The sequence below is a fragment of the Diorhabda sublineata genome, chromosome X (genome assembly GCF_026230105.1).
Source record: "Diorhabda sublineata isolate icDioSubl1.1 chromosome X, icDioSubl1.1, whole genome shotgun sequence".
Classification (NCBI taxonomy): Eukaryota; Metazoa; Arthropoda; class Insecta; order Coleoptera; family Chrysomelidae; genus Diorhabda; species Diorhabda sublineata.
The window spans coordinates 33,567,099-33,585,783 of NC_079485.1; the positions used below are offsets into that span (position 1 = coordinate 33,567,099).

General features: G+C 29.6%; 1 protein-coding gene across 3 annotated transcripts in view; it reads left to right on the top strand.

The window, feature by feature from the left end:
• Positions 1–18,685, top strand: part of LOC130451732 (lachesin-like) — a 272,197-nt gene that overhangs the window by 181,104 nt on the left and 72,408 nt on the right. For 2 of the 3 annotated variants that reach the window (XM_056790945.1, XM_056790947.1), the window contains exon 4: positions 10,046–10,185. In XM_056790945.1, coding sequence (XP_056646923.1) covers positions 10,046–10,185 — 140 coding nt within the window. The remainder of the gene's footprint in view (positions 1–10,045; positions 10,186–18,685) is intronic. The other variant, XM_056790946.1, reaches the window with a different exon arrangement.

Genomic DNA, 18,685 nt, shown 5'->3' on the forward strand with positions numbered 1-18,685 from the left:
AATAACACGAATATTTTCAAAAACACCAAAATATTTACTCCAATGATATTCAGAAAACAAAATGAATTATTAGCTTATGATAAACAAGATATAAGAAACTTCAGTAAAATTTATTATTTATTGGATTTTCACAGGGCAAATGAAAAGCTGAAACAAAAAATATGAATTAAAATAGAAATAAAAGGTAAAAGGCTGCTCTTGAGCTAAATGGTGATATTTTCATATTTTTTGTTTCAGTTTTTCATTTCTTCGGTAAAATTCCAAGGTGTATGCAGATTGAGGCCTTGGAGTCAACCAAGAAAAAAGGTTGATTAGACGAGTGGAGTAGGCAGATTGAACCCCCACAGAATCGGATCACTTCTTGCCAATTACCGAATAACCACCCTACCCTTACCCCTCTCTTGATAATGGTTTCAAAGTAGGAGCCGAGGAGTCGTTAATTTTCAAAACTCCAAAATTTACGTACAAAAATATAATGATCATGGGTGTTTCAAATATGACAGTACACACAGAGATGTGAAAAAAGAAGAACGTCAGAATTTCAGGTGTCATATTTGGTGAAAAAACTTAGTTTCTGTCTTTGGTTCTGATATCCAAATTATAAATCTCGGATTCTACTCGTATTTCTTTTTGTACGTTTAGCTGTTTAAATATTTTAGTATAATCATATCGTCCCAAGCTAACAAAACCGGAAGCAATGTACCCGTTGGTAGTGTCTTTGTGAAACTAATTGTTAACGTTCAAAGCCGCTTATGGTATGAATAAGCCGTTGTAGAGAACTACACTACCAAGTATTCTATTTTATACTATAGTTGCTTCGAGGTATCACAAGTTTTATATACTTAGGTATGTGTATATTGTACGTATAATTATTAGGGCTACACTCGAATATATTAATGAACTCTTCTTGAATTTATCTTTCAAATATCAACATATATTCACCAATTATATCCCTTTATATTACAAATTGAAGTATGATTACCTATTTTATTCATATTATCTGTAGTAAAACTTACTATATTCATATAAATTACCATTTCAGCTTCTTCTACCTCTCCATACAGACTAACATGTGATGAATTTTTTGAATACGTTTTTATACCGGTCTAAACATAAAACCAATTTCTGTTTCCGAAGGATATTTTACATTATGAAGACTAAAATAATCTTCAAAATTCAATGTATTCACAATAGTATTAAATTTGATTCTATAACTGTGAAGCTCATACAAAATTGAGGCTCGTTTTAAATGATGTGCTCGATTTCAAATTTGATACTAACATTACATCTTCAATACTACATATATATGTTTATACGAATATTTCTAAATCGTCTTGATATTAGGTCTCTTCTTATTTAAAATTAGTTTTTTTCAAGACACGAAAAAATTTTAAGTTTTAACAAAATCAAAATCAAAAATATGTAGCATCCATCAATCAAATTGTTCGTCGGAATCAACCAAAATTTTTAGAAACAACTTATGTTGCCCAAAATGATCAATGCATCAATAAATAAACTGATATGAATAATCTTGGTGTAATTTATGCATATCGTTTAGATTTTGATAAAACAAATTCTATAAAAATTCAACGCCATAAATAAAACCACACCTAACTTATAGAGTTCAACTTCACTCATAACGACCTAACCTATACAATTTATTTATATTCTAGCCAATGAATATTCAGCTACATTCATAACGACCCAACCATTTTAAATTTAATGTTATCCATAAATTTACCAATCATTACTGAACATCATTCACTACAACTTATCCTTATCTAACCTATAAAAGAACTGATTAATTATTAAGAATTAATAGGATTCAAAACCACCTAAAATCTTAATTAATTATTGTAAGTAGAATTTTATTATTTTTATACATTTATATATATTTCTTATATTATACTTAACTATAATTTCACTCCCAGACAATGAATACATCAGTATTTATTCAAAAACTCGGAAAATATATTAAAGTTAGTCTACTTTGATGTTTCATTGTCACTTTCCCAATAAGAAAACGCTCATAAAATAGCTGGCAAAGACTTCGGTACAATTTATATATATATATATATATATATATATATATATATATATATATATATATATATATATATATATATATATATATATATAATATATATATATATATATAATATATATATATATATATAATATATATATATATATATATATATATATATACTTGTGAATTTCCTTAATTTCTTATTTCTTAGACCTTTTATAGATGTTTATTTCTAAATATGTTCAAATGTTGTTGATTTTAGGTCTCTTCTGTTTTAAAATTATTTTTTTCAAAATTATTTTTGAAAGACAGTTTAAGATAAAGACTAAAAGATTTCAAACGTCAATTATTATCTGTCTTTCAAAAATTATTAAAAATTAATTTTAAAATAGAAGAGACCTAAAATTTCACGTTTATGAAAGAAAGAGACATAAAAAGTTTATTATTACTACATTTCGTATTTTCATTCTGTAGAGTATGGAATTTTTTTATCCTGTATTTGAAAATCATATTATTTGGTTTTATGTGACAATCATTTAATTACAAAGCATTTTTGGTTTTGGCGATGCTAGTTTTCCGGTATTCTGAAAGTTTAATAGGCCTATCATTACTGATAAGAATAAGGATGGTTTAGTAGCATTTAATGTATGTAGGTTCACAATCAAATTTATTTTGTTCTGTATAAATTTTCTTAGTTTTTTCATGTGAGACGTGTTTCTGCATTTTTTCAAGAATGAATATTGTACATTTCATGAATTATGTATTCTACGTTATCATATAAATACGAATATCTCACATAAATATTTTAACCAATATTAGGTTTGTTTCAGATTGTCTGTAACTGCTTTATTATAATTGTGTATGTGCCAAGTTTCCACGTGCGATTCATCAATTTTTAAATTGTGAATTTAGATTATTTGCAACATCTAATGTAAATTTCAGTCAGAATATTTATGCTTCCCGAATGTGAGTGAAAAATTCTATTTGGAAATGATTATATTTTGATTGACTATTTTCAATGAAAAGTAGCTCAGTCGTCGGTCGTCGGTAATATATGAAATTTCATTTGTATACATGGATCAGTATTATGTCTATTGAGTGAATGTACAATTACAGTTTCATTGGATTATATGGGGTTATTGAATGGTGCCATTGATTAATGTTGTGTTATAGCTATAAACGTATTTCCAAAATCTACAAACAAAAGAGAGATTCACAACATTAGTGCATTTACTTCATGTGTACTTGACAAAATTCCATTTATCTTTTTACAGGGTAGAATCAAGTGAAGACAAGTACCATTTTATTTAATTCTCTTTTGTTAAAGAGTTACTTTTATTTGTGGAATTGGTTCATGTGATTTAGATATTTGATTTGGGGATGATTGAAAGTAATACTTTACACAATCAGAAAGGCAATGTCTAAGCGGAAATAACTAATGACATAATAATTCGTCAATATTTTTTTTCTGAGAAATGGATTGGGAACCAATAAAGTGGCCCCCATGAACTCCAAATCTTGGAACTGTCGATTTTCCTTATTTAAATGAAATTTTTATGTGGATGAACCTCACAATCTATAAGACTTGCAGAACTGAATTATAATCGTGTAAATAGCACCTCAATTTCAAAAGACCGCTGAATGGAATTTTCAGCAGAAAAATTTAATTATTATATATTATATAGTAAAATTATTCTCTGAATTAAATAACTTTTAGTTTTCTTATACATTTGTACCGTACTATTTTTTCATGTTTAATACTTCATAATGAATATTCGGGATACTGTCTTATGGTTGACCTGTCTGTATCCCAATTACACAAATTAATACATAAATGTAATAGTCAAACTAATTTATACGAAGTACCTATTTGGAAAATGCTTCTATTCAGTTATATAATGTCAATCATGATCACATGCCAAAGAATAACGAAGTGTTCGGTGCTGTAACATCACGAAGTATCCAAAACTAGAGCGAGGAATAATGATAGAGAGATAGAATAAAAGAGGGAGATATACATGTATGAAACTATGTAATAACTTCAAAATATTTTGTAAAACAAATATTGTTGGAAACAAGGCGGCACCAAACAACAGTCAGGACGAAAGTGACAGGACGTAAGCTTAGCGTCAAGCCAAAACAAAATTAAACAAAACTTTTCCTCTTAGGAAACGGGCTCTAGTTGAACAACCGGAAAACTTTTCGAGTTTAAGTTTTTCCATCGCTTGTCGGGTGGCAAACTCTAAGGCCCCCGCTTTTCCAAAATACCGTAAAATTATAATATTGATGCCTTTGTACCCGAATGCAGTATACCTATCTTACTTCCCAATAATTAAGCCCTTCTCATTACAGTTGAAATAGGACGGTGAATTCTCCTCGTTGAGAGTCATGTCTATCTTAAAATAGCTTTCATCTAATACGCCATATTTGAAGATATTCTAATTAATTTCAAAAAACCGGACTTCACCTTTACACATGCTATTTTCATAATGATACCCTAAATTATTATTATTTTTTCTTCCTTAAATCTGTAAATATTCATCCTACCTTTCGTCTCAACTCCTTTCATAAAACGCCTACAAACTTAAGTTTGGAAACTATTTAATAGAAAATTTGCTTCCGCTTTGAGATTTTCAATTATTGTGAATGTGATTATGGGTTGATGCATCAGTTTTAATTATTTGAAAAAAAAAACAAATTTGTACTTTCAATTTACTCTTGTAAGGTGTGAATGATTAGATATGTCCCATTTCCAAATATGTGGAACAATTAGTTTCACCTCCATTTAATATCATACTATCGAATTTTATTGGCGAGTTGTGACGTTGTTACTGAACAAGTCTAACATATTGATGAGGTTATGACGTACCTTTCCCAAACCTAAATACTCTATCAATGCTCAATTCTTCAAAGCAATTTAGGTGAAATTGATGAGTTTGTGCTAAAGTTATAACAGATGAAACATAGAACCGTTACCATGAACCTGGATGAGAAAAACAGTCGGTAGTCGGTGAAAATTCTAAGAAGCAGAACTATTTCTTCTGGATTTGTATGGTCTTGGGTTTATTTTCATAACTTTGAGATAACTGTTTTTGAATGATATTACATGTCGTCATTGACTAATGAGATAAAAACAAACTCAAAATCAAAGGAAAAAGTAATCTTTGCGTAGGGCGGTGATTAGATTTTTGACACGTGGTTTATAGCGTTGTTGATGGAATAACTTCATTTTTACATTAGAAAAGGGTCCACATTTGTAATTTTAAATCTTACATTAGAGCGCATTACGTAGCTCTCTGTCTATTCCCAAATAAGATCTATGACGGTAATAATTAGTTCGATATGAGTTGTTTGTTGTCATCAATTTTGCTTTGATTGTATTAACATCGTTTCCTATCTCCTTTCCAAGTAACAATTATGACATTTCAACTTGTCTACTATGATAGGAAGAATTATCCATTAAAATGAGAGACTTATCTTCGACACGTTACAGGATCAAATCAACAGTACAAAGCAATCCACCTTCATGTCCTTGTGATAGTCAGTATTTCTCTGAATTGCCTATATTTCTCTATAGCTTCAGTCCATATGTTGATGACATAGACCAGGAAGTCCCCGGTTAATCAAGGTGCACAGAAGCCGTACGCCACAACCCCACAGATGGTCACTCATTATGTAAGTAGGCTCAAGGTATCTCAAAAATAGAAACGTGAGTTGGAGGTCATTAATGGGTCTTTAAATGAGTTCTTTAGTTAAAAATCGTAACATGGTGAAGCAGAGAGGATATAAAGTATTCAGATGCCACTTGATTTACTCTATTGTGTAGGAAAATTTTTTTCAATAAAAACATATACTTCAAAACACGTGATATGAAGCCGCGATTTGCTTCCAGGAACCAATATTAAATTTTATTCGCAATGGGGACACGGAATTGAAAAAAAATTTGGTAACATTTTTATTTTGAGATGCAGAAAAATTATTTATTCCGAATTATCCAAATTTTTCATAATTATTTAGGTTAGTTATTGAAGATAGAAGGTTCAGCACAAGCAACAGATTAGATATAAATATTAAATTAACTTGTCTGGTTGAATGGTTTTATTGGAGAATTTCTACAAAAATACTTAAACTTCCATTATCTTGAAATATCTTGAGCATTACTTTTATTTTAAATCTGATCGTGATCTGTACTGGCCTAAAAGGATAAACCTCACGATCTTGTGAAAGCGTCAGAACAACATGATGTGTCGGCAAAAGTTCATTGAAAAACTACTAAGACCTATGCCATAAATAGTAATCAAACCAGATAGTAAATTATAAGTGACATCATCGCAAAAAGTAGAAATTCGAGAAGTGTCGGACCCAAGTGGATTACGCGAGATGGCCACGCGATGACGGATCGAGTTATTGGCCGTCGTCGATTTCAACATCCCTTATCATATTTTTGCTCGTTGCCACTACTATTCCCATCAGCAAAAATCTGTGTCTAGCTTAATATGAAAATTTTCCATTTATACCATTTATCATACTTACTATGCAGTTGTGTTAAAAACTACTGTCTTTAGCTGAATAGTTCAATCCACATTACAGTACTTCCGTTTAAAATAATTTTTTTTAGTTTCTACTGCATAAAACTACGTCTCCATATAAGTATACTATTTATCAGAAACAATTGGAGAGTAGGCTATTATCCTGCAATTTATCAAGTCCCTATCCCATAATCATGTTTATTATTATCTAAAGAAAATATACTTGCGAATTGATTGATATTCTTGAAATGCTACTAAATGTACAATGGAAGGCAATTTTTGGAAATTCAAAGGAACTGTTGATATAATTTTTTTGGAATATCATTTTTTCTCTCTATTGCGTCCTTGAATAATTGGACATTGTATTGTTTAAGAAAGAAAAGTGAATATGGAAATGAGTTATAGAAATGATAATTATTATGGGTGTTAATTGACATTTATTCAATAGAATTATAAAAATGGTTAAATGTGACGGAAACAAGGTCCAGATATTTGAAAAGCATAAATGAAAACTCATAAAAGATATATTGTCTATAAATAATTAATAACCTGTTCTTATATTCGAAATAACACTAAATTACTTTGTTATTAATATTCTTATCGTTCATTTGGAGTCTAATCTTGCATTTAATAAATTGTACATTAATATTATTATAATAGATAATTGACAAAGTCTATTAGCAATTCATAACCCAGGTAAAATTTAGACTGTGGTGGGTATTACACTCAGCTTAGGGTTCAAAATTATACTCGATTTCAAAAAAGTCTATAATATTTGCTTATACTCAGATAGACCCCAGTTGGTAATCAGTTATGGAATATACCACTTATAATTTGTTTATGAAAATTTCACAATATGCTTGAATAAGAAATGAACAACAACAGGGAATACCATCGGTTCCAAAAAATAGCTTAGTGGAAAGCAGCAGGCAAATGAAGGGGCGATGGCAGAGGCAGAAGCGAATTTTACGAACTTCTGAATATTGTATTTATTATGAACATTCGTGAAACATATTTAAAGATGCGACTTCTATCATAATATATTTTGACAATTGTTTTAAAAAGTAACAACTTCTCTGTGAAAGTACACTAGGTAATGGAACTAGAACCAATTCAAAAATCTGCTGAACTGCTGATATTGAAGATATTGTCTGTTGAATTTTACTGTTCAATGTAATAAAGGCTCCTATTTTTATTTTATCAAATTCTGGTTTATAGAAAATCATAACCAACCATATAGTTTAGAAAATTTTGCCCCTTTGTCGAAATTTTGGATACTGAACACTTTCATATCACTTCTTACATTGATCATAATATATAAACTTCATTTGCAGCCCTGATAAAATTTTGAAATTTTGAAGTTTGAAATTTCTATTTCCTACACCACTGCATTTTCCCATCAGGTATTTTGTTCACCCTCTGTCTCTAAAATTGGATATCTTTTTGACATTCGATAAATAGTTTTCACAAAGAGTACGGGGTGGCAAAAGCAAACATTCTATACACTATATCGAATTTTCGCATAGAATAATAATTTTCTATGTTCATATGGGACGAACATCCATTCACGTCCCAGTCAAGAGATAAGGAACCATATTTTAGAAGTTGGAGCAACGATATTTCTTAAAGTTCCCTATATACTAAAAAGAATGAAAAATGGATTTGTCGGCTCATTTTACTATCAAAATAATTTCAAATTTCAATACATTTACAATAGTAATATATGAAAATTATGAGTGGAAGATTAGCATTATATTCCATACATCCATTCTAATAAAATGAACTTTGATTATTTGGTTATTACGTTATAACTTCACAATAAAGAATGGAAGACAACACAGGCAATTCACAACCTTAGCAGACTTGGCGAAATAACAATTAGGGAAAAACAATACCGCAAGTAATTTGCATTTTTAAAGTCAAATAATACTAGCTTGGTGAATAATCGATCAATAACCATGCCCCTCTAACGGCCGTGGAAAAGAACATCTGATAATCCGAGTGCTGAGTGACAACTTTAACGTCAGCCACTCCAAGATAGTATGTGATCGCGAATCAATTCGAATTCACTGTTATATGTTACGAATTTCTGCTTTTGAAACGATCTTTCACCCTATACATTTCCATTGATAATGAATAATGGCTAATTTACTTTTTTGAGCAAAATAAAAAAATCTTTGAGGTATTTCTAGTGGAGTTATCCACTGAAAAAGGATCCAAAATGACATTACTCATTGATATATTGACTGCCGAATTTCTGACCAAACAACATGCGGCAATACAACAGCGATATTAACCTAGCTCAATTAGAGTAGTAGACCCGAAAAAAACAACACGATAAGAAAGCCATTGTGTCGAACAATAATGCAGGTCTGTATAATAAGAGTTTTGCCATTAAATTCAACGTCCAAAAGAAATGGAATGTGTCCCCATTGGAAATCGAATTTATGATTTGGAGTGAATTGATTATGAATGGTTAAGTGTGTTATGCTTCAAAATGAATGTGAAATTTCAATTCTTTAGAAACGGCCGTTAATTATGCATTAACCTAAAACCTATGGTGGAAGATTAAGTTTTTATTTGGCGATTAATAGAAAGAAGGAAATTATTGTCAAATACAAGAATAATAATTATAAAGTAATCATAATTTCGTTTTTCAGTGTTAAAAATCACTTGATACAAATGTTTGGTTCCACATGAATTAACTGAAAGCAACCGCAATCAAAGAGTCACAATCTGCAACTCGCTCTTCTCTCGTCAAAACCAATTGCAAATTGTCACTTTAATCGAAAAATGGGTATTTATTATAGTGTACAATTGGAAAGGGTACAACTTTACAGAAGAAAAATCGGTGCTGATTAATCGCCGTAATCCTTCATGACGATAAAGTCCGACAGCATGCTGCCAAAACCCAGTCCTGCCACAACCTGCATATTGCTCCATCCGATTATTTTTGTTCCTTGCTATAAAAATTTTTTTCTCGGAAAAGCCTCAAAATTGCTTTGATGGAATAAGTTGATACAAAATTTATTGGAAAAAGATATTAATTATCACTAGAGACGATTCATTCACGTCAAATGGCGAACTAAGCCCCTTACAATATTACCATACATCCTACAGGATCAATATGTCATAGAAAGCTGGAAATCATAAAATATCTGGACAATAACAACCATGAACGTTTGGTTGAAATAATTACATAAATACTCACAAGAATCAACGTCAAACATTTCACTATCTTTAAAATGTTACAAAACAGAAATTATTAAATTACTTAAGATCAGAAGTTTTGACAAGACTAGAAAAGTTTCTATATAATATGAAAAACATTAATAATTTCCAGCTAAAACACTCTAATTTCAGAATAAATGTAGAAACACAAAATATTTCATAAATTTATAAATTTTTTAGTCAGGTACGAAACTAAATTTCTAACGAACCTGTAATGGCAAGGCAAGGAAACTATAAGATTGAATGTTTGTTTCAGATGTGGTCTGCGCTTTTGAACCGGATTTCCTGTACCCTCTGGAGAATTTGACAGTAGCACAGGGCCGTGACGCAACCTTTACATGTGTCGTCAACAATCTGGGGGGATATAGGGTGAGTGGGGATCTCACCACTGCAAGGGTGTGTATTTTTTATATCTAATATTTATGCACCGATGGCAGTCTTGAGTTGGGTGCAAGTGATGGGTCCATTTTTAAAAGTCTCTACGAACAAGTCGTTAGAATACTTTGTCACTGATGAACTAATTATGCATTCAACTGAATTATAATGCAAAAAGTTTGAGTTAGGCATTAACTGATTGATTTTGTGTCTATGAAAGCACGTCTCAGAATTTAAATGTGCTATAATTTAATTTCAGGGAACTAAGGGAGAGAATACTCATTGATTTCAGACAAAAAACTGGGAAGCATAAAAGTGTACACTGAGATAGTTTCCTCTTGATTGAGATATTCATATAATTCTCCATTTATAAATTGAAAATCTAAATATTTTCTATTTTCGCCTGATTTATTTTCATATCCACTCTACTAAATTACTCCCAGTATACTCGGTTAATGCTTCTCTCTATGTTTTTCTCTCCATATCCGTTTCACTTGATTCTTATTCACAATTCTAACAGTTATAATCTTAACACTTTCCAGCTTTTTTGAAAGTTATTTAATCGTCTTTTTTGTTCCTACTTCTATCTTCAAATTTAAATATTCTTCTGTTTAATAATTATAAGTTGTGAAATGAAGAAATTATCGAATTTTCTTGATTTAGGATATTTTCTTAATTCTGATTTTGATTCCTGATTCTTTAAAAACGGTTTTTCTTGTTAATTTTCACTAGGCGCATACGCCAAATTTTTCATTCTATTAATATAATCGAGCAGCACTGGTGTCACGGTTTATGTCTTGGACGAGTTCGTAACAGTATCTTATACTTACTTAAAGGTAATTGGATCCACAAAACATATCTTTATCCATATTTAAAATCGCATTCTTCAATGGGCCGAGCTTGTATCTGCTTTCTAGGACTCTAAATCTGTGTTTCATCAAATTTCCATATCTGCTGTTAGATAAAATAAGCTCCAATCTCCAGTCTACAATCAATAATACAGTAAAAAGATTAAATATAGTAAAATAGACAAAAGTATACATTCTTTTAAAAATGGATCCTAATTCGACGCTGAACTCAGATTTTGCAATTGCACCATCACTACAGAGCACTGCACTCTACACTGCACCATCAAGCACAAGCACGTCATGAATGGAGCACCTTTGCACCGCTAAAATCAACTGAGTCAATCACATATTGGAGAGAAATTATTAATTCTATTATTTATAAGGGGCTTGCCACAATTAGAAATATAAATCTACTTATAAATATATCTAATATGAATATGAAGTTAAATTCTAGTACGGCTTTAATGAATACCCAGGTAAAAATAATACAATTTTCTCCGTTTTAAGATGCTGGATAGGCAAATGCTTGCTGTAATTTATACCTCAAAAATAAATGTGAAATTGATGTATCAGCTTGAGTGTTTCGTAGAAAATAATATATTAATTAATAGCATTCGAAATATGAAGCAATAAATAAGGCAATTTATCAATTTGAAAACAAACATCAAATCAGTTCAGATTCTTTTATTTAGCATTATTTATTGTATTCCTAACTGCATTTCATAATAAACACTGTAGATTTATAAAGCTCACTGAGATCTGACTGATATGATGCTGTAATTTGTGTGTTAAGAACGATATCTAAGTAGCTTAGCGATTCAATATGTCCTAAGGAAAGAATTATAAGTGGGATAGATTTGGTGATCTCGGAAACCACCCAACTGATCACCTTCTACAAATCCACCTACATAGGAATATTTATTAGAAATTAGCGAATCACATTATAAATACTTATAAAATTGATAAAATGGTTGAATTTAACGTATGTTGCTGCAAATTTCCTTGCTACCCATGATATATTTCAGATTCTCACTGACTGCTGACGTTTTGAAGACTATATAGAAAGCTATAGAGAAGAAGAGCTAGATAAAAATTGTTGGTTAGAATAAAATTGTAATATCCATAGATCGCTTTAATAATTTTATATGAACTGCGTAGTATTATACCAAATGCTTTGTGGTATACAACAAAATAAATAAAGAACTCTACAACGGAGTCTCGTGGAAATATGACAGCATACTTTTTAAACAAAATACCGTTATTATACTAATGTTAAGAATAAAGCATTTCATTATGTTTACAAGTTAACAGTGACTAACTTAATGATTATTAATGAAAATATATTTCCTTTCAAATCATATTTATGGCCTAATTACGAAGTAAAAAAAATATTCATTTGTTGTCTAGAATATATTATTATGACAAAATTTTCAGGTTCTGTATCACATTCTAGTAAAGTTTAGTTAATTAAATGATAATAAACCTTTTTTCTAAATTCTTGTTTAGCTCAGAAATATGTTTTTAATATCCTATTATATTTGATTTTATTCTTAAGTAAGCATATCCAAACATTTATCGCGAAACTCTACTTAAGGAAAACTATCAAGTTGTTCTCCACATAGTTTAGAGCTTCCATTCAACATTCAGGAAAAGCTTTTATGTCGTCAATACTAATATAATTGGAATACTGGAAAGAATATATCTGTTGTAGCTCGGAGTACAAACAATTAAAATATTTGAATGTAATTAAGGTTAATAAATCACTCAATGTTGTTTATATCAAAAAAACATCATTGTAACCGCAGCATCGGTTCCATTCAGCACATCATTCTTGGATTACTACCAAGAAAAAAAAAACGAGGCAACCCGAAAACTCCAGACCAACCCAGAACGTTAGACAATTTATATACTTTGGGTTATAAATTAAAGTTAAACTAATGTTCCTGAATGTTTCACTTGCTACATTCCGTTTCCTCAAGTAATAGCCTTCTTCTAGAACCATATTCGACTATAATACACTAGCTCTAGAGAGGAAAACAATTAAATACTAGGCAGGATGATAAAACCTGCAGAATTAAATAGTTCGGAGGGTGAACCGGAGATATTACGTGAATGAAAGTCAAATCGCGTAATTGCACTTAATATCATTTCATTTAATCGTTAAATTTTTTACTCTTTCGCTGACAAAAATTGATTGGTTTAATAACAAAAAATAATAATAATAAAATGATTATTAAGAAATGAACAAAGTATTATTGCTTGTGCTAAAAATTCTCCTGCCTACATTAAAAATTGTTCATCTTTAAGTATAGAGATAGTTCATTTCATATTGTCATTATTGACTATACAATATGTAACTGAAGTCTGGAAACGTCTAATTATCTCGGAAACAGATGGTCGAAACCATATAAAATTAGCTATATTAATACGATATACAATGTAATAATTGAAATATGACATGAAGTATTCAAATTGGTTATTGTTAGTATGGAAATATATCAATATGAAAGACAGACGACATATTCTCCAATCTTATGACAGTGACCTAACCAAATATAATGTAAAAATAATTTGAATCGATCAAAAAAATGTTTGCCTATTGTGATGCAGAATATACACTAATACAAATAATTGACCACTTATAGATAAAATATTATATGCTTGGCGACGTGGTTTAATCACCTTTCGGCTTTCATTATTATGTGACGATAAAATATATATTGCTTGAGTGAATTTTTTGAGATTACCTTGGACGAACGCTAGGCATGTTTTCTTGAATTAAATATGAAGTAAGCTAATGGTGTCGATTATAATGAGAAAGTTATGAAAACGAACAATTTCCGCGAAGTTTCTGCAGAAAAAGTAATTTCAAAATTTTGAATACATAATTTTTGATATAGTTAGATATACAAGCACAAAAGAAAAGAGCTACAAGCTCTAGAAAGCTAGAGAAAGGGAAATCAACTTCTGGAACTGTGACGGCTGAAATCATTGGCAAGATTGTGGGAAACTGTGATGGAAATTCTCCGGATTTCATACCAAAATATTCTAATGCCTAGTAGAATTATTCAAGAACAAGGTGAACATTTATGGTGAATACTGACTACAACACCATAGTCTCCAAAACTGCGAAGGGTGAAGAGCCTCAACAAATCGTCTGAATGACTAACGTAGATATTTGATACAAAAATTGTCCAATGGGTATCAATCAACTCAGTAACGCGCAGAGTAGTGTGGGATTGATATAAAAAAGGTAAAAATAACCATTCATTTCAATCTCTTTTACCCAAAAAGTGATTTGATAAAATCTGAACTTAACTGACAGAAAGTTATTCGAATTATTGATTATTTTTCAACTGAGTCTCTCAAATCATACCTAAAGGTAAGTAACGAACATCATCTTAGCATCAACCAATATAACTAGCGTAAGCTATCGAGAAATAACAATGTTTCGCAAATTACTTTCAGTATAAAAACAAATTTAATGATTTGTCATAATCGGTCTATTCATTATATATTCGTAACGAATACCACTCGAGCAATAGAAAATAATCGATGATTATTTCTCTCTCGTAACTCCACATAGGTAATCCTTAAGAAACCATTCGAGCTACGCTCTTGTGATTCTCCGTGAGTTTAACTCTTGTTACTCGTAAAATAATGGATTATTTTCGACGTTCTTGTGATAATATCACTGATTATTTAAACGAATGCAATCAATAAAATATTTTACAAATAACCGTACAATTCGAAATGTAATTAAAGGATGACTATTTTATAAATGATACATGCGAGACAGCAATGAAAACAATTTTATCGATCATAAAAAAGCGTTTATTGACACTCGATAAGTTATTTCGATTACACAAGAATGAGTTTTTGATGATAGTTAACCGAAAATGACAGTTTCCTAATTCTTTTTCAATAAATATTTTATTTTAACACTGTTCATATAAAAATTTTCTTGAATATGTATGTTTAGTAACTTCACACAAAGAAGCAAACTAGCAGTAATTTGTCACATCTAAACACATTGTGTATTTAGAAATCCCTGAATACAACAATGAAAATAACTACACGATACGATGAACAAACAGTTTTTGTCCGAGATATATAAAATATTTTTTCTACGTTCGTGTGAAAACCAAAGAAATGTTTCATTGACGGTCAAAGTTCAAAACTACTTTTTTATGAATTGCGAATAATTCAACTTAATTTGAACCAATAATATCGAGTATTTCCATCAGCCGTGTCGCTTAAGCTCTAGTATATCTGCTTCAGTTCTGCAAAAATTGCAAAAGTAGAAACGCTGGAAACACCTTATGAATTAGATTAATAATAAAAATTAAATAAACTAAAATTATCCCCAGAAACGATTTTCTAAATTAATATTTAATGGTTTAATAAAACTAAAAACCGCAATAAATAAATTTATTGAAAAATAATAAATTTGTATTAACTGCGTATCCAGAAGAGCATAACGAAAAAAGCAGTTATAAATTAAAAACTCAGATTTATATATACTAGAGAAAATACTGGGAATTATCTATAAAAATCCGGGACGGTTGCAGCCCTCAACTGGATTCCTAGATGTTGGAGTTGTAGTTGTTGGTTTGTTATGGTGCATCAGTTGAATCCTTTGTAATATCAACACAAATTCAGTAAAATTTACTTTGATTTGAACACTTAAGTGTAGATGGGCAGAGGAAGATTTTGGATACATTCCGAGGTTATATTAAATTTCTCGAATGGAGTGGGAGATCGATAACAAATTAATTTCTTCAAAAACGCGAATGTTAGAAAAAATAAATCAGAAGAAACTATAGTGCCTCTACACGTTATAAAAGAAATATTCGAAAAGGTTGAAGAGAAACGTAACAGACCGAATGGCATGTTACACATTTATTTAAGTTTGTGTCATGTCACTTCCAATAGAAAGTTCGATTTCAATATATTTAATTATCATGACAACAAAACGCTGTAGAATAATGGCAGATGCTTGCGGTGAAATTTTTATTAAAATCGAGTAATAAACAACTAATTCTTCCACTAATATACTTACAATCGTTCATTAAAGAGATATACTATTGATTTTTTCATCATTAATTACCAGTCATAAATAACTAAATCAAATGAATCTCAAAAGGTAAACTGACAATATATTTCATTCATTTTCGAAGTCTGGTTCCGCTAATCGGTTCATAATAGAATTACAATTTCAAAAAAATCCTTGCAACGCATTTGTACGCTTCAGCACCTCGACCTCAACAGCAACGTTTTTGCTTGTGAAATAATGTTTTATAAGCGTGCGATAATAACAAAGAGATCGTTACATTTAACATGAACACTAGTTAGCTATGAAAAGATATTAACATTCAAATGAAATTATACGACTATTTTTGCTTTGCTTTATTTGTTGAACAAAATTGCGAAATATTCCATATTACTCTGTATACCTTAATTGACAAAGAGGAATTTCACAGTTCTTTTGAAATACTGAAATAATATCCCATCTAGAATTAAAATTAGATTTAGGGTAAACATTTTCAACTACTAAGTAGTAAAAATAAATTGACATTTTTCGGACTACGAATTTGTTTACATATAACTAGAAAAGCACAATGCCAGAGGAAGTACCAGAAATCTATTGATAATATATAATTTCTTACCTATTCTTCAAAGTTGATCTCTATCGACATATACTATAATTACGGTTACAGATAATCGGTTAGCCAAAATAATCTCTAAACGCATTTTCCACCTCCAACTCCATTATTTGTCGTTAAGTTTCTTTTAATTTTTCTGTTGAACAAAATTGGTATTCGACAACGATAAGAAATACGGACGGGACCTTCTTGAAGTCTTTCCAAATATTGAATATTGATGAAATTCGTTGACCTTGATTTCAATATTAGCACCTTTTACCATAAAATACTTATTGTAACCTCTCTATCGTATGGAGTCGCCCAAATAAAAATTAAAAAAACAAAAAATAAGAATATGATGATGAATTAACAATTTCCATCAATTATCTTTTCTCTTCATTTGACTCTGTTTTAAGAATATTTTTGAATTGAAAAGATAATCATTGATATGTTTAATCAAATTTCATTTTAATATTAAAGTCTGAAATTAGAAAATATACCTATGAGCAGAGTAGGTAACAGGAAATAGTCCCCCCAATTTGGTAGTATCAACACCCGCTCTTCCAATTCCTCAATCTATTAGTATTATTATATTAAATAGACCTGTAATCAAGTCAAATCATCACGAAGACATAAGAAAATATGAGAAGTAAAAAATTAGAGAAATTTCTTTGATAATGTTTAGTGTCAAATGTCTTATCCTGAAACTCTGATAGTTTTAAGAAAGGATGGAATAATAAAAAATTAAAACTTCTTGAGTTCTTAGGTGGACAAGAAGCATTATCAAAAATCTGCTTTAACCGCATTACGTGAACTTGAACAAAATGAAAAGCATGAATTTCATTTCAAAAATACCAAAATATCAGTACAAGTTAAAAAAATATCAAAAATTAACAACCAAAGAAATGATTTTATGGAAACAAAATAAATTATCAGTTAATAATAAGCCAGACATAAAAAACTGAAACGTGAAATTTTTTATAATCAATTGAATTTTCAAGCTTATTTAATGTTAAGTGTCTATGGTATATAGACTGATATCTAATTTTTCACATTTCTTTTTTAAATGAAAAATAATAAAAAATTATTGAAAAAAACTAATTTTAAAACAGAAGAGATTAAAAATCAAGAACATATAGAACAATAAATTTTTTACATTGTGACGTCACTTTTTGATATTTATAGACAAATAAATAGTATATATAATATAGACAAAAAAAATTCATATTTTATCACATATATATATATATATATATATATATATATATATATATATATATATATATATATATATATATATATATATATATGTATATTAGGGATTCAACCGATGCATCAAAACAAACCAACAATTTGCTTATTTATATTGAACTATAGATCACCTTCATCATGAATATCAAAATAAGGTTAAAATCAACTTTGTTCCAATAAGAAAAATTAATTTTTCCTTGGTTTCCACATCTCAAATATATAAAATTTATTGGAATTTACAGAACAGAGCTATAAATTTTACTTAAATTGTTTAGATCTTTTTTATCATTTATAGCTTTTTCGTTCTTATGAATGTGAATCATTTCTAAAAATTCTCTTTTTCGTGTATTAGATTCCGTTTCAAGAATTTCTGAATCTGAATCATTATAATTGAATTTATGTTTTTCGATATTTCATGGTTCATTAATGCAGTTTTTTTTTATATAGAAATATTCCTATTACCATTGTGAAAAATATATTAATGAAAACATGGGACAAAATTAAAGAATATACAGAAATACCTCAAAGTTAATTTATAAAAGCCATAGAACTCAAATTTACAACAACATATATCAAATATGAAAATGAAATATACAAACAAATTGATGGTTGTGGTATAGGAGCTTCCATTTCAAGTGTTATAGCACAATTGTTAATGGAAGATCTTGAAGAAACTGTCCTAAGCAAACTTGATATAAATATTCCAGTCTTTTTCCGAAATGTAGATGATTGCATTACTGCTGTACCAAAGAATCGAATTGAAAACTTAAGTAAAAA